This window comes from Furipterus horrens, unplaced genomic scaffold, assembly GCF_987537825.1.
Source record: "Furipterus horrens unplaced genomic scaffold, mFurHor1.1.pri manual_scaffold_11, whole genome shotgun sequence".
Classification (NCBI taxonomy): Eukaryota; Metazoa; Chordata; class Mammalia; order Chiroptera; family Furipteridae; genus Furipterus; species Furipterus horrens.
In genome coordinates, this window is record NW_028327181.1 from 101,295,773 (window position 1) to 101,318,442 (window position 22,670).

Below are 22,670 nucleotides of genomic sequence, written 5' to 3' on the forward strand. Positions count from 1 at the left end.
CAGTGTATGTGGACGGCCCACCTCCCTGGGCAGAGGGCTCCCCTGCGAGAGCCACCACCTTGGAAAGGCCTCTCGGCCTCCAGGGGCAGAAGGAGCCCGCTGACATGCAGAACCTGCGGGCATAGCCCAGCCTCGAGCCCCTGTTCAGAGGAAGAGGCCCTCCTTCCTGGCCCCAAAGTGAACACTAGGATGGTGAGGAGCCAAGGGACACTGTCACTGTGAGAAGATGTCACGCACACCCCTGTGCCCACAGATGTGACCCACAGCTCAAAGAAAAGAAACACCTTTCTGCTTCTCAGCCTACTGCCGCCCACCCCTGTCCGGCCCCGTCTCAGCAGCCCGTACAGTGGCTCAGGCCCGAGTGAGAGGAGGTAGGATGGTGTGGGCTGGCCTCCCCATGGTGCCCCAAGTAGGGGTGTGGCTCAGCCACTGTCCCCTCAGCCCAGGGCAGAGGAGGAGGACACCCTGGCCCACCTGCAGCCACCTCTGCACGTGAACACCATCCCAAGTTAGCTCACAATGGACCCTGGGCCTCAGCCGGCCCCTGACGTCCCCAGCACCTGTCCCACCGGGTGTGGGGCCCTGCGTACTCGAGGATGGCGTGTGTGGCTGCGCTGGGGTGGTAGCGGTAGAGGAGGAGGCTCTGGTCCACCCGCACAACCCCGCCGCCCTTCCGGAGGTGGTCGTAGAAGAACAGCAGGTCCTCGGGCACACCCTGCACGTGAGGGAGAACGGTCCACTGAGCGCCACCGTGCCTGGGTCGCAGGCCGCTCGGCCAGCCTTAACCCTCCCCTTCCAGCCTGCTAACCTCACACGCAGCTGCCCCAGCCTCGGGCGTCGCTGGGAACAGTGAGCGTGACCGCAGGAAGCCCTTTATAAGGTGCTGGAGAGGGACAGTGGTGGTCTGGCCCACCCCCTCCAACCATGGAGACTAGACCTCATGTTCTCAAAGCCACTTCTAAGGCGGGGGGGCAGCTAAGGGAAAATATACTAATTAACCCTCAGGTTCACTTTTTGAGAGGAACACTGACTGGTCGCCTCCCATACACACCCCGACCAGGGACTGGAGTCCCCGGTCTACAGGACGACGCTCCAGTCAACCGAGCCACACCGGCCGGGCGTGAGGTTCGCTTGTGAATTGGTTGCAGGAGCGAGTGTCTAGCCTGAGACTGTCCGGGAGGGAACAGTGAACAGGTCAGAAGCCGGGTCTCCACCTCCAGGCCAGTGTGGGCCGCGCTCCTGCCCAGTTCGCACATGAAGGCGCAGGGGCCACCTCCCACGGGGGCGGCAGGAGGGGGGCAGGCTGCTCTTTCTCTGCTCATCCCAGCGTCCACACCCTAAGCTTTCCCACAAGCAGCTTTAGAACGAGGATGAGGTAACCTGGGCCTGGGCCAGGGCGCCAGCAGCCTTTGCACAGAAATCCCCTGCTTTTGGCAAAACAAATGTAGTGCTGGGGCCCCGCTGGGGGCCAGGACGCCAGCCGAGCGTCAGGGGCAGTGCTGGGGCCTTCACCAGTGGAAGCGTCCCCACCCCTGGACCCTGCACGCGGGCAGGGAGAAGGGCCTGCTCTCGGGAGTGACAGTGCCCCCCGTGCCCCCAGAGGACTCCACGGGGGCACCCATACTTACCCGCCCGCCCTCATTGAATGGGCCCACGTGGGAAAACCACGCTCGGGAGCAGAACCAGGTGGGCATGATCACAGTCGGGCCGTTGGAAGTAAATACCTGGGAACGATTAACGTTGGCAGGATTAAGAAGAGCTTGTCACAGACACCCTATAATTTATTTCCCACAAAGTGTCACCAGAAAGCAACGAACTCCTTTGCGTGTCCCTTCCCTGTAGGTACAAGGGTTCAAGGGCCTTGACCACCAAATCAGCAGCGTCCAGCCCCCACGGCAAAGAGGCAGACGGCAGGAGCCGGTGGGACCCCGGGGCCGAGGCCAGCGCTGCCCCTGCTCTGGACTGACGGCAAAGCAGAGGGAGCACAGGGAGGTGCCGGCACCCACAGGTGGAGCGCACACACCCGGCACCTACGTGATCTTCAGGGTAATGAGAACAAAGGATAGAAATGAAACAGGAAAGAGCGAAGGAAGCAGAGCTTTGGGGTGATTTCCTTTAGTCCCATCAGAACAGGGACAGACTGGACTGCCCTGGTGGCTTCTTTCAGGCTCCTCTGTGCTCTGGCTTTTCAGCAGCTGCACGTCACTTGTTGCGTCCCCTCCCTCCAGGAGGCGGCGCCGTCTCAGCTTCAGCCCCCACGTTGCTGCCCAGGGGTTGCTGGGCACACAAGGAGTCAGCTCTGCAGCAGGACTGTGCAGTCTGACCGAGTGGCAGCAAGCACCCGTTAGGAGAACCTCCCCTTTGCTCTAAGAGTCCTGCCGGCTGTGACCCGCCAGACTGGACACCTGACACTCAGTGAAACTGTTTACATTCCCTTCTTAGCTCTCCTAACTCGCAAACGGGAAGTGGCCATTCAACACCACGCAGCGGGTGCCCGAGAGCGTGCCCGCCTCACCAGGAAGGCGAGGGGAGGAGAGAACCACCCAAGCTCGCCGGCCGGCCCGTTCTAACGGTCAGCGTCCCGCCTGGGGGCTCCCCCTCGCGAGCACCTGCGCGTTCCCGGGTAGAAGGCTGCCACCTCACACTCAGATGACTCATGAGACGCACCTGGTGCGGTTTTTCTTTCTGCGGGGGCCCCTGCTGTGCCACCCGCGTTACTCCGGGCGCTGGAGGAGCCTCTGCCTCTGCTGGGTCAGAGGCCAGAGGCCAGGACGCGCCCTCCTGAGCAGACGGCACAGCATGAGAACCACTTGAGTGAAGTGCATGAAGGAGAAACCCCTTTGCTGAGTAACTTGTTTCTCTCTGAAGGTGGGTGTGGCAGTGAGAGGCGGGAGCCGGTCGTGCAGTTATAACAAAGGCAAGTGTTTTGCTAGGAAGTGTTTTCGTCTGCCCCTTTGCAGGGCCAAGTCCAGGGGCTACGCGAGACCAGCAGGGAGGCCACACGTGGGCTGACTGCTGTCCGTCCCCTCCCTCTGGTTCTGCAGGCCCAGCCCTGGAGCGTGTCAGGACCCCGCGGCCCCCACCACCGGCGTGAGAGACTCTGAGGGGTGAGAGCCCCTGCTCAGGCGATTGGCTGCTGCGCACAGTGAGGAAGAAAGAATTAACCACCCCCGACACCCCATCTGCCTGTCTCCTTGTGAGAGCGCGCGCCTCGCACAGATGACACATCTAAAACATTCTGAAGTTATTGTGCAAAGGTGGGGGTAAGAGAAGCCGTGAGCATAGCAGAGGCCCATGCCCCCCGCCCCGCCCTGCCGTGATTTCCCCGGGAGACAGCGACGGCCGGGGCTGCAGACCCGGCTGTGTGCAGAACAGCCGTGGGCACGATGGACACCGGTGGCCTGGCTGTGCGCCAACCCGACGGTGCTTACAGATCAGGTAGCAGAGCAGCCGGCCAAGCCCTGGTCTAACTAGTGAGGAGTGGCCCTCCGGCTGCAATTTGAAGTTGAACTGCTGCTTTGACAACCAAGCCTGTCCCCTCCACGGCTGGGTCTGAGCAAACGAGGTGCAGAAATAGTAGAGACAGCCGCCAACCAACTCAGAATCCTTGGAACCCAAATGGAACAGGCCCAGAGGGTTACAAGCTTCCACTTTTCTACGTTCTTACACGATGAGGTCAATCACAGGTCACGATCCCGCTGCTCAGAGGCCTCGAGGGGGGCTCAGGCTCCGCGCAGGCCCCACAGAGCGCGCTCTGGGCTCGAGGAGGGACGCCAGGGCTGAGGGTCAGATGTTCCAAGTCAAAACCCAGTGGCCAGGCCCCAGGCCCGGCTGGAAGGCTCCACCAGCAGCTCCCTTCTCCTGGGGGATGCGGAACTGGGCTTCACAGCGGGGCTGCCCCACCCGTCACCTCGGCCGCCGCTTCCCTCCCGGGAGGCCAGTGCTGGATCTTCTAATTCGTTTCACCTGCTGTCGCCCCTTCACTCTCCAGCGGTCACTCCCCACTTGTCACCAACTGAAAGTCAGATAACCCAGTTTCTTAGAACTCTGTCCAGAAGAAGGGTCCCCAAGCACGGCCTCACAGGCCCAGGCTGCTGTTCTGGGGAGCCAGAAGTCTGGGGATCGCCCCTTGTTTTGCGCCAACAGAAGGTGCCCGCTGCAAACGTGAGTTGTATGTAGCTCCTAAACATGAAAAGTCTGTCCCAAGGTGCCTCAGATCCAGAACAGACAAACCCCATGAGCCACTGCAAACTTGACCTTGGTCCTCAAGAAAGGCCCAGGAAGGACGTCTGGGTACAGACGGACACCTTTAAATGCTTTCAGCACTTGAAAGGAAGAGAAAGTAAGGATTACAGATTTAAAATGAGCTCAGTTTTTATTTGGAAAGGAGAAGCCCTGGCATTAGGAAGAATTAGAGAAACTCATAGACCTCATTAGCTGTATCTCAGGAGGAAGTGCTAGAGCCAAGTTTATGACTCATTCCCAGAGTTCTGTGCTTATTATCTGTCCTTCTGACTTCTAATTTGTTGGAAGACTATCTTTAGACAGATAACGAGTTTCCAGTATTCTGACATTTTAACACCCACACAGCAACGAGAATACACTTGGATGTGAAATCTAGACCTATGGCGTCTGGGCTTCATAGATGCAGCGTCAGCGGAAAGCTCCCTTCCTTGGTTGTGGTGCTGAGAAAGCTACCAGTGCTCGCCATTCCAACACGCTCAATGCTGCTCGTTTGTGGGGACCCACGCCACGGACGTCCCATGACAGACACTCCCCTTAAAGCAGAAAGTGAGGGGAAATGTGGCAGCTTCCCCCATGTCAAAGTACAACCGAGTCTAAATTTCATGAATGCAGACTGATTAGAATTAGGTCAACACCACTGAGCTTGAGGGACAAACGCTTTAGGAAAAGGCCCGCTGAGATCAATGAAGACCTGACATTTCACGTGTTTACACAACCAGGCGGCTGTGACTCTTGCTGTGGCCACTGCTGAGAACGGAGCAGCTCTGTCCACATCACAAGGCCGACAGAGCAATGGCCGGGGCGTCCCTGCGCAAGCTGCACCCCGTCTTCTGGACTGGCCGGAGGTCAGCTTGGCTTTGCTGAGTAGCTTCAGGCGAGTGGGTCACAGAGCGGTCAACCGTGAAGGCTCCGGGTGTGGTGGCTGAACCCTCACATTCTGGGGACATAACCCTCGGCCACAGGCCCCCTCCAGCTGGCAGAAGGCCCCGGGCTTCTGGGGCCGTGACTGGCCCGCAGCACCCACTCCAACCGGACTGGGAGGGCCCAAGAGAGCGGTGCTTCCGCAGCTGCACGGCCAGGCGCCCTCGGGGCCTGCCTGCCTCATCACTCCACTCCACCCCACCCCACCATCGCCCCTGCTTCTGACCCCACGAGGTGGGCTGACCTCTCACCCCCACCCAAGGGCACCCCCTCAAAGTCTCCTGGATCCACCCTGACAGGGAAGGAGCGCATGGCACCCCCAAGCCAGTCACCATGCCAGCACTTCTGTGGTGACTGACGAGTACTGACGAGATGAAAGTCATGCCCAGAGCCCTGCGAACAGCCGACGCCCTGGCCCACATGGGCTGGGAGCCTTCACGGTGGAGCTGCCTTGACATCTGCAAAGATGCCACCAGGGTCTGAGGAAGAGCCAAGGAGGGTGTCCGAGTGCCGTCGACTGGAGTCCATGTGGCAGCCCTAACCTCCAATAGGACTATATGTAGGGAGGTAATTACAAGGTGGGGCCCTAACCCTGGGGGACTGGTGTCCTCACAAGAAGAGGAAGAGACGCCGGGAGTGAGGACTCAGGCAGAAGTGGCCTCAGAAGAGACCGGCCCCACGGACACCTTGACCTTGGACTTCCAGCCTCCAGACTGTGAGGAGTGAGTGCCTGTGGTTTTAGTGATGGCAGCACAAGCTGGCGGGGACACCAGGAAACACGGACCCCTGAGTCGGGCACAGAGGACGAGGAGAGGGTTGGGGCAAGGGGTGCTTCCCGTTCGCCTCCTGTGTCAGTGCAGAGCCGAGCGGCAGAGCCAGACCCTGGCTCCGTCAGGGCCCAGCTGGGCGCCCCCGGGGCAGCCTCAGAGGCGGGAGGGGTCTGGCCTGGCCTCTGCTCTGCGCCCTCCCACGCTCAGGAGATGCAGACCCTTGGGACCAGCACCTCCCTGAAGGCCTGCAGCAGGGGCACGTTTTCAGGGGGGCCCAAGCCCAGCTCACCTCCTGTCCACAGGAGGTGGCAGAGCGTCACCCTCAGGGTCCTCACCCACCTCAAGCACCAGAGCACCAAGGGGTGGGTGTGTCGACTGCGAACACAGGCCCCACCTGGTGGCGGCTCGCTGTATTTAGTGCTGGGGTGTCCTGGAACTAATGGTTGAGAAACGACTTCAGTAAGAGGTCATCTTTCCATTTATTTTGAGAAACTTCAGACTTTCAGGCCCCATAACTTGCTGAAGAAAACCATTTAAGAGCGAACTGCCTGGACTGCTTCTATGCGTAACAGCCCGGGCTCAGAACGTGCCCTTGTGCTGAAACGCGCCTGCTGCCTTTAGGCGACCGAGTCCCATTCCACCAGAAAATCAAACCGGTCAGAAGCCAGACTCGGCAGCTTCCCTCCTCTGGGTGACCGCCCGCCTTCCTCAGGGGTCTCAGACTGGGCACCGATGTGCCTGCCAAAGGCCTCACCCCACCCAGCAGCCTCTGAGCGCCTGAAAGCAGGGGACCCCAGGGCAGAGACCTCACGGAAGCTCTTGCCCGCTGTGAGGCTTTGTTCAGAAAAACATAAGAAGAAACCGTGAGTGCGCACCTGAGAAAGGGTCTGCTCACGGGCGGCCCACCCCAGAGCCATGGGCCCACGGCCGACCCCTCCGGGTGGAGGGAGGACCAGGAAGCATAGGCGCCTGCTCTCCAGTAAAATGGGGCTTCACAAATCCTACCAGCAGGTGAGTGTGCACCCAGGACCCTCAGCAGGATTCCCCAGCCTGGACCCCACAGGTGTGAGGGGTCAGCCACGTGCTGTGTTCCACAGGCAACGCCAGAGCTGGGGGCAGCTGGTGCACCCGACCCACCTGAGCCGGCCTTGCATGCACAGAGCCCGCCGGCCACCGACAGGAGCAGCTTGACCTGGCAGCCACCGCTGCCTCCAGAAGACCCTGTGCTGGTGACAGTGACAGGAGGGGAGCAGCGGTCATGCCGACCCAGCACGTGCTCGGCCTCCTCCCCGGTGGCTGTGGGAGCGGCGGGAAGACGCATCTGCTGCCCGCTCCTTAGCCGTTCTCACCTATAAAGGGCCGTTCAGGGAGCGTTCATCTCAAACGTGAGGCGTGCACCCAGACAGAAACGCACCATGGGTGTGAACACGCATGTTGTGTACAGAACGTGAAAGCTAGTGACGCAGCAGGTTTGAGAGGCAGACCCTGCAGCCGAGCCTCCGACAAACTTGGAGGCGACGGGAAGTGGTCGGTCACTCAGAAAACCCCCGGCACGTGACTCAAGGCTGAGAGGACAGGAACGTGTGTCCCAAGCCTAGCGCGCTTGCGGCCTCTCTGCCTCCTGGTGTGTTCAGTGAGCTCCATGTTGGAGCCATGGTCACGAGCACCTTTAATTTCAGATGCGAACCACCACACAAATCCTTCCATTATACCAAGATTCCCGTTTTCAAAATTCAGTTTAGGAAAAAGCTTTTCTTTACGGGGCAGGATCACAGGAATCACCGCGCAGGACCCTCTGTCAGAACCTCTGTGTCCTGCCTGGGGTGGGGGGGGGCTGCCCCGCTCCTGCCATCTGTCCCGGCCACCCCACACCCCTCACGGGTGGTTTCCAGTGTGCGTTCACAGCCCGCACCTGCTTGGAGCTCAGGGCCAGCTCCTGACCACCTGCAGACAGCCCCGCCCAGACAGTGCGTCTCGCCCAGCCCTGCTGCCGTGAGCCCCCAGTCTCAGGCACACCCCCTGCCTCTGAGAGCTCGGCCCTGCCCGGCCACAGCCCAACGCTGGCCACCGCTGCCCTGCTCCCTGCCCTGCGGCCCTTTGGCTCCGCAGACATGCTCCTCTGCAACGCTGTCCCTTCCCCAGTGAGCACTTGGCACGCTGGAGGTGGGCAAACCAGGTGCTGAGAGGAAGAGCCGAGTCCGGGCTCCCAGCCTAGGATGCACGCTCTCCAGGGAGGCCTGGGACAGCTCCTAGACTGGGCAACAAGTACCTGGGTGAGAAGCTGGCCGGGCGTCAGCTGGTTGATCCAACGTGTGTATCGTTCCGTGGAGTTGGGGGGCTCTCTCCTCACTTGGCAACCTATGATCTATGACACAGAAGAAAGTCCCTATGAGCACATGCCCGCACACACCTGCATGTCTGCCGCTCACCTGGCCTGAGCTGGCCCCTGTGGGCTGGGTTAGGGGAAGCTCCTGAGGAAAGGGGCGGCGGACAGGCAGGGCTCTGCTGACGACGCTGCACGGGGCGGCCCTGGGCTGTGCCTATCTTGTCACAGGCGACACTTCCCTGTAACGCGTTCATGTTCCAGTGACTGAAGTACAACTTGACTCCCAGAAACACTTCTTGAACCTTAACTCAGAGCAGGTGTGAGCAGGTTGCTGCTGCACCTCTGGGGCAGCGAACAGGCCGGTCCGTTTCCCGCCTCCTGAAAGCGGGAGCCTCGGTACTTGGAGTGCACCTTCCCAGGGCGCCGCCCTCATCCAGGCCACCGGCAGGCGCTCCGCACCCAGAAGCAGCCCTCCTCGGCCGCGTGACTCCCTCCCCGTGCTGGAAGCCTGGCCCTGCCACCGGGCAGTCCACATGTTCCGCTCCACACACTGCGCCCCCTGACCCTGACCTGCCCCCTGCAGCACCTGGAAATCTAGGGGGCTGCCCGCACTGCTGAAGGGTCTGCACGCTCTGGAATGGGCCGCCGCCGCCGCCGCTGTCGGGACCCTGCTCTTCAGACACCAGCAGCCCCAGGCCATGACGGTGGAGAACTGGGCCTTTCACCCTTTGTGGCTGGGGACAGGCAGCTGGGGCGTCTGCCCCTCAGTGAGGCCCTGGGGCCCATGGGACCCCCATGAGGATCCGACAGAGCCGGCCACAGGCGGGACGCAGGCACCAGGTCCTGTGACACCACTGTCTGCACCTCACGGAACAATGAGGAAGCAGGAAGGAAACCCTGCGTGGCCACTAAGACCTTCATCCCGGGTAAGTCTCCTCACTAGGGAAGCACCGAAGCCACACCCCTGACGCGCGGCTCCGTGCGTGGCGACTGGTTTATATTAGTGCCGTTGTCTCGGCAACTGGAGACAGTTTCCCCTGCTTGCCGTTTCGGTTGTTGGGTTTTTAATTGTCCTCTTTTTAAGAGAAACTGGTGGATTCACATGTACTGAGAAACAGAGATCCATGTGTCCTTCCCATGGTGTCTCTCATCTTGAAAACCACAGTGCGCGGCCACCCAGGAGCTCAGGGACACAGGGTCCCAGCGCCACAAGGCCCTGCCGCACGTTCACAGCCACGCCCGTTGCCCCTGCCTGGCAGCCACCACCGTGTCTTTCCGAGAACGCTGCGTGAGCGCCTCGTGCTGTATGCAGCCCTTGGGGACTGGGTTTTTCCCACGCCAGTCTCAGGAGCTTCGTCCAGGCCGTTGTAACAGCACCGTATTCTTCTGGCCGAAAGTCCAAACTACAGATAAACCAGCTGTCCCACCTGCTACAGGACGTCTGCATTGTTTCCAGTTTGGGGCTGAATGGTATTAAGCACCACCAATTTTGAGTCCTCTCGCTACTCAGTACTATCGGTCAGCTGTGAACATTCACATACAGCTTTCGTAGGAACACAAGTCTTTGTTTCTCTGGGATGAATGCCCACGAGTGTGACTGCCGGGTCACATGAGAGGGGCATGTTCGGTTTCTTAAGAAACTTCCAGACTGTCCTCCAGAGCAGCTGCACCGTCCCCTACCCCTCACCCCCCGTCATTTCCAGCATCCGGTGTCACCATGTTTTCCTTATTTTTGCCTTTCTGATGGGTGTGTAGTGATAGCTCATTGTGGGTTAACTTGCAGCTCCCGGCGGCTTTAAACCCCTTCTCACGGATCATCTGTCCATCCTCTTTGGTGAAATGCCTTTTCATGTCTTTCGTCCATTTTTCTAATTGTGATAAGACACACCTGGCCATAGGTGTACATTCTTTTTACATACTGCTGAATTCTGTTTGTGAGCTTTTCATATACCTGTCCTACAATCACGTACTAAACTAGGGCTATCGCCCTGCCCTGGGTCAGTCTCCCCCACACCTCATCTGACCAAGACATATTTTTAACTGTTGCATTGATTTTTCTGGTCTTGTTGAAACTGACTTGCATTTGGTTGCTGAATTGAAAAGATCTTAAGAGGAAAAAAGGGAAAACGTCGATCAAGTGCAGTGAGGTAGGAATCCTTCATTTCAGAGGTATTCCTAAACAGGAAGCAAGGGATAAACTTCCCTAACAAAGACCAAGGGGCCGAGTCCCAGGACGACCGCGTCACCAGCAGCTGCCTGGGGGTGACAGACGAGTCAAGGGCAGGCCAGCCCCTCCGAGAGCTTCACCTCAGCTGGACATGTGAGCCTTAGACAGGCTCCTCTGGATGGGAGCAGACTCGCGCTGCTGCCACTGATGAAGGCTGGGGCCACGCTGGGGGCTCTCATCTCCAGGAGGAGGAGGAGGAGGTCGGGATCGTGGGAGCCTGGCATGTCTAAAGCCACAACTCTGAGATTTGAGTCACCGCAAGCATAGTCCACAAATGAAGAAGTGGAGGAGGTTTCATTTGCTTGACAGTTTCTTAAAGGAGCGCTGGCCTGGGGCCCAGGGCAGGCAGGCAAACCACATGGACCTTTCCTCCCTGAAGCGGCAGCTGTGGTGCGACCCCAAGTGCTCCTCCTGTGCCCCCCACATGGGGACCCTGCGGCTCCACCACGGCCGGAGCCCACGAGGCGGCCAGCATCCTCTCTGCTGATGGCACGAGGAGGGATGTGCACCAACAACTTCACGCCACGCAAGGCCTTGGGTGCCTCAGGGCAGGGGCTGCTGTGCTCACCCGGCCTCGTCGCGGTCGGTGCTCAGAGGCAGGCTGAGGGAAGTGCAGGGCCTGCGCCGGTCTCGTCTGTGGCCCAGGGACGCTGCAAAGGCGAGGCTCCTGCCGCCGCCACGCAGCATCCCCTCCACTCAGGGCTGCCTGGCAAGATGCTCATGAGCTTGCTGCTGAGACAGAGCTCCCTGGGGACTCGCTGACGTCAGGATGTCCCCCACAAGGGCCCGTCTGTCCTGAGGCCACGGCGGAGGCGCCCTCGGCATGTGCTGGAAATGCTCCAGGATTCTGCTCACCTTAGAAAGGTGCCTCCTCCATCCCAGTTCCTGTCCCACAGCCGGTGTCTGCTCAGAAAGTTTCAGTATGTGGGGGACAAATGCCACAGTAGGAGCTGCCTAGGGATGCCCCGAAGTTCTGCAGAGAAGATGCAGCTGCGCCATTTATGGACGCTGCCACCCGTGGCCTTCCCTTCACAATTAAATGGTTTTCTTGTAACGGTTTAAAACCAGCGGCCGAGGGCAGGCATACACTTACCCTTCATTTCATTCCTTCCAAACTATATACACTATATAATTGACAAAACCACCAACCGGCAACTACAAATTAAGATTTTTGTAAGTCATGATTTAAAAAAAAACTCGGCCCCACTAATAAGCTCTCTAAAGCTGCTTTGTTTGGACGCAACCGGACTGGGAGGACATCCGTGGTCTCTGCTGAAAGCCCGTGACAGAGGCCCACACAGCGTTGAACACAGGCCTGGCAGACACGCAGGAGGAAGCCGCTTCTCCGGAACAGGAATTTGGTTAGAAGATTAACAAGAAAAGCTTCAAGCTGGAATTTTATGAAAAAGCCAACCAAGGTGGTTTTAATTAAGATAATAGCAACCTGACAGTCTTCCTTTTCTCCACATTCCTCATGTGGCCTTAGATACTGTGGTGCACTTCAGCCTGTGAGTGCAGGACTGCCCAAAAGAACTTCATTAATGAGCCAATCGCATTTAAAACTTTTTTCAGTATGAAAATGAAGAAGGTGGAAATAACATATCTGAACGTATCTCCCTCTCCAGAGTGTGCTTGAGCAACCTCAGCGGGGGAAGCGTCGTGACCCTGGCAGCTGCAGGGTGGCAGTCGCTCCGAATGAAGACGTGGCGTCTCACGCAAGGACGGCCTGCTCAGCCGCTCACACACACACACACGCTGTCCTGGTGGGGCAGGACTGCGCATGTGCAACTTCATTTCCCAGGATTACACGCTTAGCAGGGACAGGTGAAAGTCATGGCAGCCGGCTCAGGCGTCAGCATGGCCATCACACGCGAGCTGCACCTCGGGGGGACGGGGTTGCTCCTCTGGATCCTGCCACCTGCAATACAGCCACACCTGTCAGAGCCAGTGAGAGGAGAGTCTGCAAGTCTGGGACGTGACCTGTGGGCAGGAGGCCACCCAGACGTCTCCCCAGCAGAGCAGCCAGACCACGAAACCGTATCTGTGCGTCTCCTCCCTCCTTTCACATCACTGAGATCCCATCAACGTTGCCGGAGGCCGGTTTACAGACTCCACAGAGGATGCCATGATGCCCGAAGGCTGGGGGCCCTGCAGGCTCAGGGGCACACCCACTGCCCAGAGCTGGACAACGTTCCCACGTGGCTCCCGGAGAAGCGGCTCACTGTCCCAACGCTGTGCCCAAGCGTGTTTCCTGACCCCTTTCCCAAACAGGAAGGGAAGAGAGCAAACTGTCCAAGACTGTGACCGCCCAGCCCTGGGTCAGTCTCCCCCACACCTCATCTGACCAAGACATATTTTTAACTGTCTGCTGCATTGATTTTTCTGGTCTTGTTGAAACTGACTTGCATTTGGTTGCTGAACTGAAAAGATCTTGAGAGGAAAAAAGGGAAAACGTCGATCAAGTGCAGTGAGGTAGGAGCCCTTCATTTCAGAGGTTCCTAAACAGGAAGCAAGGGCTGAACCTCGCTTGACCGCAGGGTCTCGACGTCGGTCTCTGCACATACTGCGGCGCTCAGACGTGGCTGGCTCCTGACCTTTCAGAATCGGCGGGGGCCGCAGCACGATACCTGGGTGCCTGCCGCTCCTGCAAAGGGCCCTCTCGTGTCCCCTCGGCTTCCACACCCTCGGAGACGCGCCTCCTCCGTCCCCCAGCTTCCTCTGCTCTGGGCTTCAGCTCTGACCTGGGCTCGCTGGCCACAAGCAGCCTCCGCTCTGTCCCAGGAGCTTCGTGTCCACCTGGGAGGATGCTGTGATGGTCAGTCCTTCATCCGTGTGCTCTGAGAAGGGTTTGCAGATGCGGCCTGAGGCTGTGACCAGTGACTCTGGGTGAGGGAGGCCATTGCAGGCGACACGCCCGATGACACCGTCGGGGGCTCTCCCGTGAGCACGATGCGGTCGCACGGAGGTTCCGAGGCTGCCGTCCCACCGCCCCGGGCCGCCCCTGCAGCAACAACCCCACACCAGGCCCTGGACGGGCTGCTGTGGGGAGGCCAGAGCCCCGGCCCAGGCTCTCGGGGCAGTGGCCCCGTGTGGTGGCTGGTTCTCTCCTCCTGCACCCCCTTCCATTTATGTCCCCTTCACCTGAAACCCGTTTCCTGCATAGACAGACACAAGTATTTTATCTGAGACGCAGAACGACGGACCACGGGATCACTGTTCCCAGTAAGTCCCTGACCAACATGTGGACCCCACCCGGGCGGCAAAGGCACCCACAGGACAGGCGGGGTGTGGAGCAGGGACACTGAACTCTCCAGGGACGGGGGACCCTCGGCGATACAGAACAATGAGGGGGGACTGGTGCCCGGCAGGTGGAGTCCAGGCCTCCAGGCAGAAGGGGCCGGCAGGGCCACACAGGGAGGGAGCGGTGACAGTGACAACGAGCCTGAGCTGTGAGACGCAGGTGCGTCCACAGAGCCCAAGCACAGAGCAGGCTGGAGGCCGGAGAGTGGGCGCCGGGCTGGTCACTGACGGCCTCTGGTGACCTGCCACCCTGGAGCTTAGAGACCTGCTCCTTCGTGGTCCCGGGAGGGCGTGTTGATCCCAGGAGGCTCAGCAGGCTCAGCCGGGAGCACACGAGGGAGCGCTCCGTGGACACGGGGCTGCCACGGGAGGGGCGCCCTCAGTGCACGCCCAGGGAGACGGGTTCTAGACGGGCCGGCTCGGCCCTGGGGGCTGCTGGGAGGCTGGGGGCACAGCTGAGGCCATCTGGGCGGCAGGGGTGCTTCTCACGGCCCGGGCTGAGCGCCCCAGGACCAGGTCCTTGGCGCGGCCTCGGTCGCCATCTTCCTGTTTCTCCCTGGGAAGCAAAGGTGCTGTGACATGAGCGCTGCCTGTGTGGCCTTCTGTGGTTCTAGCAAGAGGAAGTGTGATCAGCGATAAGCAGGTCTCTTTTACCAAGAAGAATAAACAAGGAAAGGCTGTAGTGGCCATTTTATCAGAGGCAATGAAGGCACAGAGCCGGACGCCAGACTCACACTTTCTGGGTGCTGGACGGCAGCCGCGAGCTGCAGCCTCACTCTCTGCGGCATCATCACGTCGTCCTGCAGGGAGGGGTGCACGTTAGCTCACGGGAAGCCACGGACAGACACGACAGGGGCAGCAAAATGGGACACAGACCAGACAGGCAGTGTGGGTGCTCCCCAGCGGGCCAGGCCCTGGGGTGGGGAGGTCCGGGCACCCTGCCAGGCTCCAGCTTCCGGCAGGGAGCCTACCGGACTACAGTGCGGACGCACCCGGAACAGCCCACAGCAGACCACGTGGTTAGCAGTGAAAGGTTTCAGCTCTCTCTTTTGAGACTGGGAGGGAGACAACTATGGCCATGCTCATGGCTTCTATTTAACAAACTACTGAGACTTCAGTTAAGCAAAAGAGAGAAAAGATAGGATTAGGAAGAGGAAAGAAGACTGGGAACATAAACAATCCAAGAGAATCTACAGAGAGATATTAAAACTGAAAGTGAATTTAGCGTCCTGGCTGGTGTGGCTCAGTGGTCGGAGCGCTGTCCCGTAACTGGAAGGTTGCGGGTTCGATCCCCAGTCAGGGCGCATACCTAGGTTGCAGGTTCATCCTTGGTTCAAACGTGTATGATCCTGGGTCCCAGTGAGGATCCCGTCTGGGTGTGGACGAAGGCAACCGACTGACGCTTCTCTCTTTCCCTTCCTCCCTCTCTCTCTCTCTCTCTAAAAAAGCAAATGAAAATGTCCTCAGGTGAGGATAAAAGATAATAATTAAAAAGATGAATTTAGGAAAGTTTCTGAATACAAGATTGAGAAATAAGTTAACTTCTTCCTATCTACAAAGTTTTTAAAACGCCACATGTCAAAAAAATATCAAATAACGTTCATCTACCGTTGGTGAGAACGTAATTTGGGGCAGCTAGTGTGGAAAGCACTCTGGCAGTTCCCCAAAATGCTAAGCAGTTACCATGTGGCCATGCAGCTCCCCTCCGAGTCACCTACCTCAGAGAACTGGAGCCGCCAGCCACACAAAACTAGTGCCGGCCTGAGCCGAGCAGAGACCGGCTTTGTCTGTGAAAGTGTGGGAGGGACCAGAGCAGGAGCAGAAAGGAGACAGCGGACAGGAGGCCTGGCTGGTGTCCTGTGTGGGAGGATGGGGAAGTCTGAGGAGCTGTAGCCTGAGAAAACCAGCGGAGATGAGAGGGGCCAGAGCAGCAGGACGGGAAACCGCAGCCCCTGCTGGGGCTCTGTCCTCAGGAGCAGGCTGTTCAACAGGCAAGTGTGCGTTGTTTGCTCACATGCACGTCCCTCCCCAAACTCCCTCACGCCCCAAGGCCCTTCTGTGGGCTCCAGGTAACCAAGGAGAAGGCTGAGTCAGCAGGAGACAGGAAGGAGGCTCCTGTGTGAATTAACTCGGCACGAGCAGGAACTCCGAGCCAGCCCTGACCATGAAAAGGAGACAAGGAACGAAGCAGAGCAGATGCGGGGGAGGGAGCCCGAGGCAAGGCCGCGTGCAGGTAAGGGTGCTTCACAGGCACCCCACGGTGTACTCCGCTGTCCACGTGGCCTCGTGTCCCATTTTCTGTCCTAAGAGAGAGCCTGGAAGCCTCTTGTCCATAAACCCCTTTCAGGGTTTCTGCATCAGCGAGAAGTGAGGGGCAGGGTGCGGGGCATGAGCACATGAAGGGGCTTGTGCGGAACGCACAGGATGCCGTCAGCACCAGTGCACACTTTCTGAGTACCAGCGACAATTTTAAAACCTTTGTTCATCTGGTTTTTAAAACTAGCTTGTCACTAACTTAATTAGTTTCACTGCAAATGATTTAAATGTTTTTTATAGGTTGCCATTTGCACATCCACTTTTGGGAAGTCCCCACTCCTGTCCTTTCCTGTTATCACCACCCATTTTTCTTTGTGTTTGCCTATCAACTTACATGGGTTATTTATTCTTTTTTTTTTTTTAAGATTTTATTTATTTCTTTTTAGAGAGAGGGGAAGGGAGGAAGAGAGAGGGAGAGAAACATCCATGTGTGGTTGCCTCTCTCAACCCAGGCCTGTGCCCTGACTGGGAATCAAACCGGTGACCCTTTGGTTCACAGGCTGGCGCTCAATCCCCTGAGTCACACCAGTCACAGCGAATCATTTATTCTTAAGGCTATTAAGCTTTTTTTTAAAATCCTCACCCAAGGGCATTTTCATTTGCTTTTTGAGAGAGAGAGAGACAGACAGACAGACATCGATCGACGTGAGAGGTTGGTTGCCTTTGTACACATCCTGACTGGGGATCCATGCTGGGACCAAGGATGAACCCACAACCTAAGTATGTGCCCTGACCGGGAATTGAACCTCCAACCTTCTGGTTACAGGACGACGCTCCAACTATTGAGCCATGCCAGGGAGGGCAAGGCTATTAATCTTTTAATTAATAATCTTTTAAAAATTGTATTTGTCAACATCTTCCCATCTGATCCTCATTTCTGTTTATATGGTTCTCTGCTATATAATTTAGCTTTTTCATGTAATTCTACTTATCAAAACTTAACTCATTAAGTTATATGGTAACTAAATGGCAAACACTTGTCAACCCTAACGTTTAGGTCTGGTCATAATATGTTAGAATAATGATTTTCAAGATCCACAATAAAACGTAAGATTGTTTAATTACTCAACCAAGATATATATATATATATGTATATTTTAAATAAAACAATAAGTTACTTACCGAATCCAAAAAGCAAAGGTAAGTCCCTGAGCTCTGTGCTATCGCTTGATTTTTAGAATATCCAACTGTTTAAAAAGAAAAGAAAAAACCAGCTTTTATAATTCGGTTTTCAATGGTATTCTCTCCCGTGACACTCGTGCACTGCGTGCCACAGGACAGCGAGGAGCACGCGGCACAGGCGCACTCGGCACGGCCTCGGGAGCAGCGAAGGGGAAGGACACAGCGCCCCTCCTTCGTGGCTGACCCAGTGAGCACAGTACCAGCCCACGGACGGTCCGCCAGCACCAGTGGGCTCAGGTAGGAAACGCGCACTGGACCTGGGGACTAGTTCTTAACAAACAAAGTTAAAGTGGCCCTGAGAGGAGGTGCTGGAAGGCTTTCTGTATCGTCTGCCGGCAGTCACAACGTGAGAACCCAGGGGAAGGGGCGACCGGCACGTGCGTCACTGCTCTCTGCAGGCAGCTGTCTGAGCACGTTCCCAGCGGTAAGGCATGGCCGTCGCAGTGTCTCCGTCTGCACGTGTGCACTCCCGTGACCCAGGAGCCCCACAGCCAGGCCCAGACCCCGTGAAGAACGGAACAGCTGCCAGTGCCCCTCCATGGGGTGGGCCGTTCTGGGCTGCACACAGTGGGTGATGCAAAGGGAGCCCAGCAGAGTGGCAGACACAGAATAAAGGCAGCACATTCACCTGTGCTATCAGGAGTCAGGAGAGTGGGTGCATCTGGGGAAAGAGGGGTGACCACAAGGGGCTCGGGCTCCTAGGGGCCGGTCATGTCAGCTCTTCATCGGGAGCTGGTTACACGCTACGTTCAGTTTATGAGAATTAAGTGAGCTGTACAGTTTTGACAACTGCACTTTTCTGTAGGGATATTATGCATATATATTTAACATGTTTATTGATTTTAGGGAGAGGAAAGGGGAAGAGAGAGAAAAACATAGATCAGTTGCCTCCTGCACGCACCACGACTGGGAATCGAACCCCCAACCCCTTGGTAGCAGACGAAGCTCCATCCAACTGAGCCATACCAGACAGGGCTGGATGTTATATTTTACTACGCGTCTAAAAATCCTTTCCTTCAAAGAGATTACAACTGAGTTGGAGAAAAGAGTGAACAATAACCTGTTGCGAGGGTTTACAAGAAGATGACCATCAGGGAAGAGGGAGGGACGAAGGGCCTGAGGCTGCTGGAGTTTAAATAAGACACTGGGGCAGAGCACATGCTTGGAGGGGCACAGGGGCGTCAAGGGCGCGTGAGAGCCCCGGGCCTGCGCAGGCCCTGCCGCCGCGGTCGGGCTGAGACGGCCAGTGGGGAGCGTGCAGAAGTTACACTGAGCAAGCGAAGTCTGGGTGCCGCGGGCAGGGCACATAGGAGAAGGTCTTGCACCCCAAGGGAAGGAGCTGAGGGCACTTCAAGGGGCACAGTGACCACTTTCCCTAGAAGAGAAGAGGTTGCTGACACCCAAGTCCTCTTAACCAGTTATGGATTTGGTGCCACCAGGAAAAGTCATACAAAGCAAAAGCAGATGTGTGCCAAGGTAACAGAGCAAACCCCTCAGGTCCCCAAAACTGAGACCACCTAGAGAAGCTGGAGCCCCCCACACACCGTGGACACTGGCAAAGTGTCTGCCTCGGGCCACAGCCTAGTTGCTTCCAGGTTCACTGCTACCGGGAGCACCTGTCCCGGGCGGGGAGAGGGCCGGCCCCTCCTGGGAGCACCCCGTCAAGCACATCGTGACAGAGAATGAGGACAGCAAAGGGCTGCCCGCCCGCACGCAAGTCACCGCAGGGTGACTGAAACACGGCTGTTCACCCGCGGGAGCAGCTCCATCTCCAGCACTAGCCCTAGAGCTTGGCCACCGAGCCCGGGAGCAGAGCAGCCCAGGTGTCAGCAGACTGCAGGGATGGTGGGGTGGTGACACTGTCCAAGGGCAGGGCAGGGTGCCTGGCTCCTGACGCTGGGGACCGAGTCGCCCAAACAGCTGTGGCTGGGTCGCCGTCACCACAGCAGAGCAAGGTCTCATGGGAACCAAGCCAAAGGGCAGCAGGCGGAAAATGAAAAATAGGAACTTCCCTCAGTCACATTTAAATTAGTAGTTCTGTTTGAAAATTGCTTCTTATTAGTGTTGGGTTTTAGAAGGGGAAAATCGAACCCAAGAATTTGAGTAACGAAGGAAAACGTTGCTCACAGAGGACGCTGGACGTTCCCACAATGAATCTTCTGTTTGGCAAAGACAAGGAATTTGCTTTAATATTATTGCTTTGAAGAAAGTCAAATGTTTGTGCCAGGGCCTGGTGTCTGGGGAGGCCAGACCCTTTGTGAGGGGAGCCGGTTGTCATGGTCACAGCAGGGAAAACTCAGGCCACAGTGCGGCATCAACATTCCTTACTCCTGGAGAGAAGAGGGTGGGATTGTGTTGTATTTAGATTTTAGCAAGTGACCGCATAATGAAGAAAGGTTTTGCTCTATTATGATATGAAATACTAATAAGTGAATCTTAACCCAATTAAAATAGCCCAGCATTCCTGAAAATTGACACTTTGGATCTAGGTTATATAGTATTTTCTACTTGAGAAAATACTGTTAGCGGTAAGTGGCCCTTTCAGATGGAATCACATTAGCTCCGTTTCGTTCGTGTGTGATACAGAGTCCGCTGCACACACCTCCAGAGAGACAGCAGGCTGGCTCCGTTTCGCCACAACGTCACAACCAACGCTTCTGTCCTTGAGAGGACAGATACGCGTGCGATGTGGCTCAAGTTCTGTCTAACCCACAAACGTATTTCGTGAAGGACAAAACATGTTTTTATTTATTGATTTGTTTTTTCTTGCGAGAGGAAGGAGCGCGGAGAGGGAGAGACAGACATACACACTGATGTGTTGCTCCACTTATTGATGCATCACTGGTTGACTCTTGTACGTGCCCTGACCGAGGATCAAACCCGCGACTTTGGCCTATCGGGACAAAGCTCTAACCAGATGAGCCATCTGGCCTTGTTTTTAAAATGGAGATTAGACAAGCAATCACAACAGTTATCAAAATGCCTTCAATGTATTTTCTTTAAACTATGGAAGATGCAAAACATCTTAAAAGAATATCTTGAAACACTCATATCATGCCTTGGCCAGCGTGGCTCAGTGGGTTGAGTGCTGGCCTGCAAGCTGAAAGGTCACTGGTTCGATTCCCAGTCAGGGCACAGGCCTGGGTTGCGGGCCAAGACCCTGGTTGGGGGCGTGTGAGAGCCACCACACAGTGACGTTTCTCTCCCTTTCTGCCTCCCTTCCTCTTTCTCTAAAAATGAATAACTAAAAAAATCACAATTTGTTTATATACATTCAGAAGCAACTGAATATACATGTTTTATAATACCTGATTATAAGAAAATTTTAAATTATAAAAAGTTGATGAAAGAAATTAAAGATGACCTAAATCAGTGGAAAGACACTGAAAGACTTAATATTATAAATCACAATACTCCCCAAATTGTAACCATTATCAAAATCCCAATGGTCTTCTTGCAGAAACAGAAAAACTATTCTAAAATTCATATAAAATTGTGAAGGATTCCAAATTGCAAAAAAAAAAAAAAAAAAAAAAATCTGGAGGAAAAAAAACAAAAAAAGTTGGAGGAATCGCAACTTTCTGATATTAAAAGTGATCACAAAGCTACAGTAATCGGAAGTGTGGAGCTGGCATAAGAAAAAAATCCAGAAGTGAACCCACACATTTATGGTCAACTGAGTTTCAACAAGGTCACCAAGACTTTCAATGGGGAAAAAAGAGTCTCTTAAACAAGTGGTGTTGAGACAATATACACAAAAATTAACTCTAACTGGATCACAGACCTAAATACAAGAGTTCAAACTACAAGACTCTTTGAAGGACCCACAGGGGTAACTCTTCATGATCTTGATCTGTATATGGCTTCTTAGACAGGACACCAAAGGCACACGCAACAAAAGAAATAATAAATTGGATGTCATCAAAATTATACTGTGTGTGCACTGAAGGGTACGTACTTTAATGAGTGCAAAGACAACACAGAAATGGGAGAACTTATCTGCAGATCAGCTGTCTGATAAGAGCCTAGTATCTGGAATGTATAAAGAGCTCCTACAACTCAACAACAAGACCACAAACAACCCAACTGAACAGTGGACATGAACGGACATTTCCCCAAAGACCTACCCATGGCCCACAAGCAGGTGAAAGAGGCTCAGACTCACCAGTCAGGAGGGAAACACAGATCAAAGCCGCAGGGAGAAACCACTGCCGTCTACAGATCTGCCTATTTTGGAGGACATGTCATATAAGTGGAATCATGTAATATGTCCTTTTGTGACTGGCTCCTTTCATTTAGCAAAATGTTTTTAAGGTTCACGTTAGAGCAGACAGCGACATGTGGCTGTGTAGGGCCAGGGTCGCGGGCGTGCAGGGTGACAACGGAAGCACACAGGCTCTGTTTCGGAGGCGATGTCAATGTTCCAGAACTGACTGCGGTGCTGGCTGCACACGCCTGTGAATGTACTAGACCACCACTCAATTTTATACGGTGATGGGTGGATCATATGGTATGGGAATTATATCTCAACAAAGCTGCTGTAAAAATATGTAATAATTTACAAAAGACAGCTATAGAGGGAAATGGAGTCCTGGCCAGGTGGCTCCGTTGGTTAGCGCGTCGCCCCACATGCCAAGGTTGCGGGATCCATCCCCGTCACAGCACGTGACGCATAAAGAAGAGGGACAAGTCACGAGCTCGCTTGCTCTGTCTCTCTCCAATCAATCAATAAATTTTTTTAAAAGAGGAAAATGGAATAAAGAACAGAATAGCTAATATAAAACTAATAGCAAGAGGATGGATGCAAACCTAACCATATCAATAACCACAGGAAATGTAACTGGTGTAAACATCCCAGTTAAAAGGCAGGAATTGTCAAGACTGGATGAAAGAGCACGATCCATATGTTGTCTGTGAAAATCTACAGTGGAGGGGGCACCCTTGAAATATTAAGACACAAATGGGTTAAAACTAAAAACGATGGAAAAGATACACTATGCTAACGGTAGTCAAAATAAAGCCCAAGCAGTAATATTAATAACAAAGATTTCAGAGCAAAAATATCACCAGAAATTAAGAGGGGTTATTCCATAATGATGAAGGGGCCAATACTTCATAACTATCCTAAATATTAACTGGGTTTCAAAATGTATGAAGGCGCAATGGACAGATCCAGGATCACAGATCCTGATATTCCTCTCGGTGGGCGACACCCAAGAAGACCCAGAGTCAGCAAGGGTACCGATTTCCAAAAGGCTCCTGACCCAAGCTGACCCCAGTTACAGAAAACAAGAGCCAGCAGCAGCAGATTCACAACCTCTCAAGTGCTCACGGAACATCTGCCAGGAAAGGCCACATCCTGGGCCACCTTATTCCATGTAGA

General features: G+C 55.4%; 1 protein-coding gene across 8 annotated transcripts in view; it reads right to left on the reverse strand.

The window, feature by feature from the left end:
* The window catches only part of QTGAL (queuosine-tRNA galactosyltransferase), a 29,772-nt gene that overhangs the window by 5,053 nt on the left and 2,049 nt on the right, over window positions 1-22,670 (reverse strand). For 3 of the 8 annotated variants that reach the window (XM_090292874.1, XM_090292870.1, XM_090292877.1), the window contains 5 exons: window positions 17,228-17,292; window positions 14,524-14,589; window positions 8,206-8,301; window positions 1,629-1,724; window positions 591-715 (listed from right to left, as the gene is read on the reverse strand). In XM_090292874.1, coding sequence (XP_090149000.1) covers window positions 591-715; window positions 1,629-1,724; window positions 8,206-8,301; window positions 14,524-14,589; window positions 17,228-17,292 — 448 coding nt within the window. Of the gene's footprint in view, window positions 1-590; window positions 716-1,628; window positions 1,725-2,667; window positions 3,055-8,205; window positions 8,302-8,848; window positions 9,174-14,523; window positions 14,590-15,098; window positions 15,166-17,227; window positions 17,293-22,670 lie in introns of those variants that run through there. The other 5 variants (XM_090292876.1, XM_090292873.1, XM_090292875.1 and 2 more) reach the window with 5 other exon arrangements.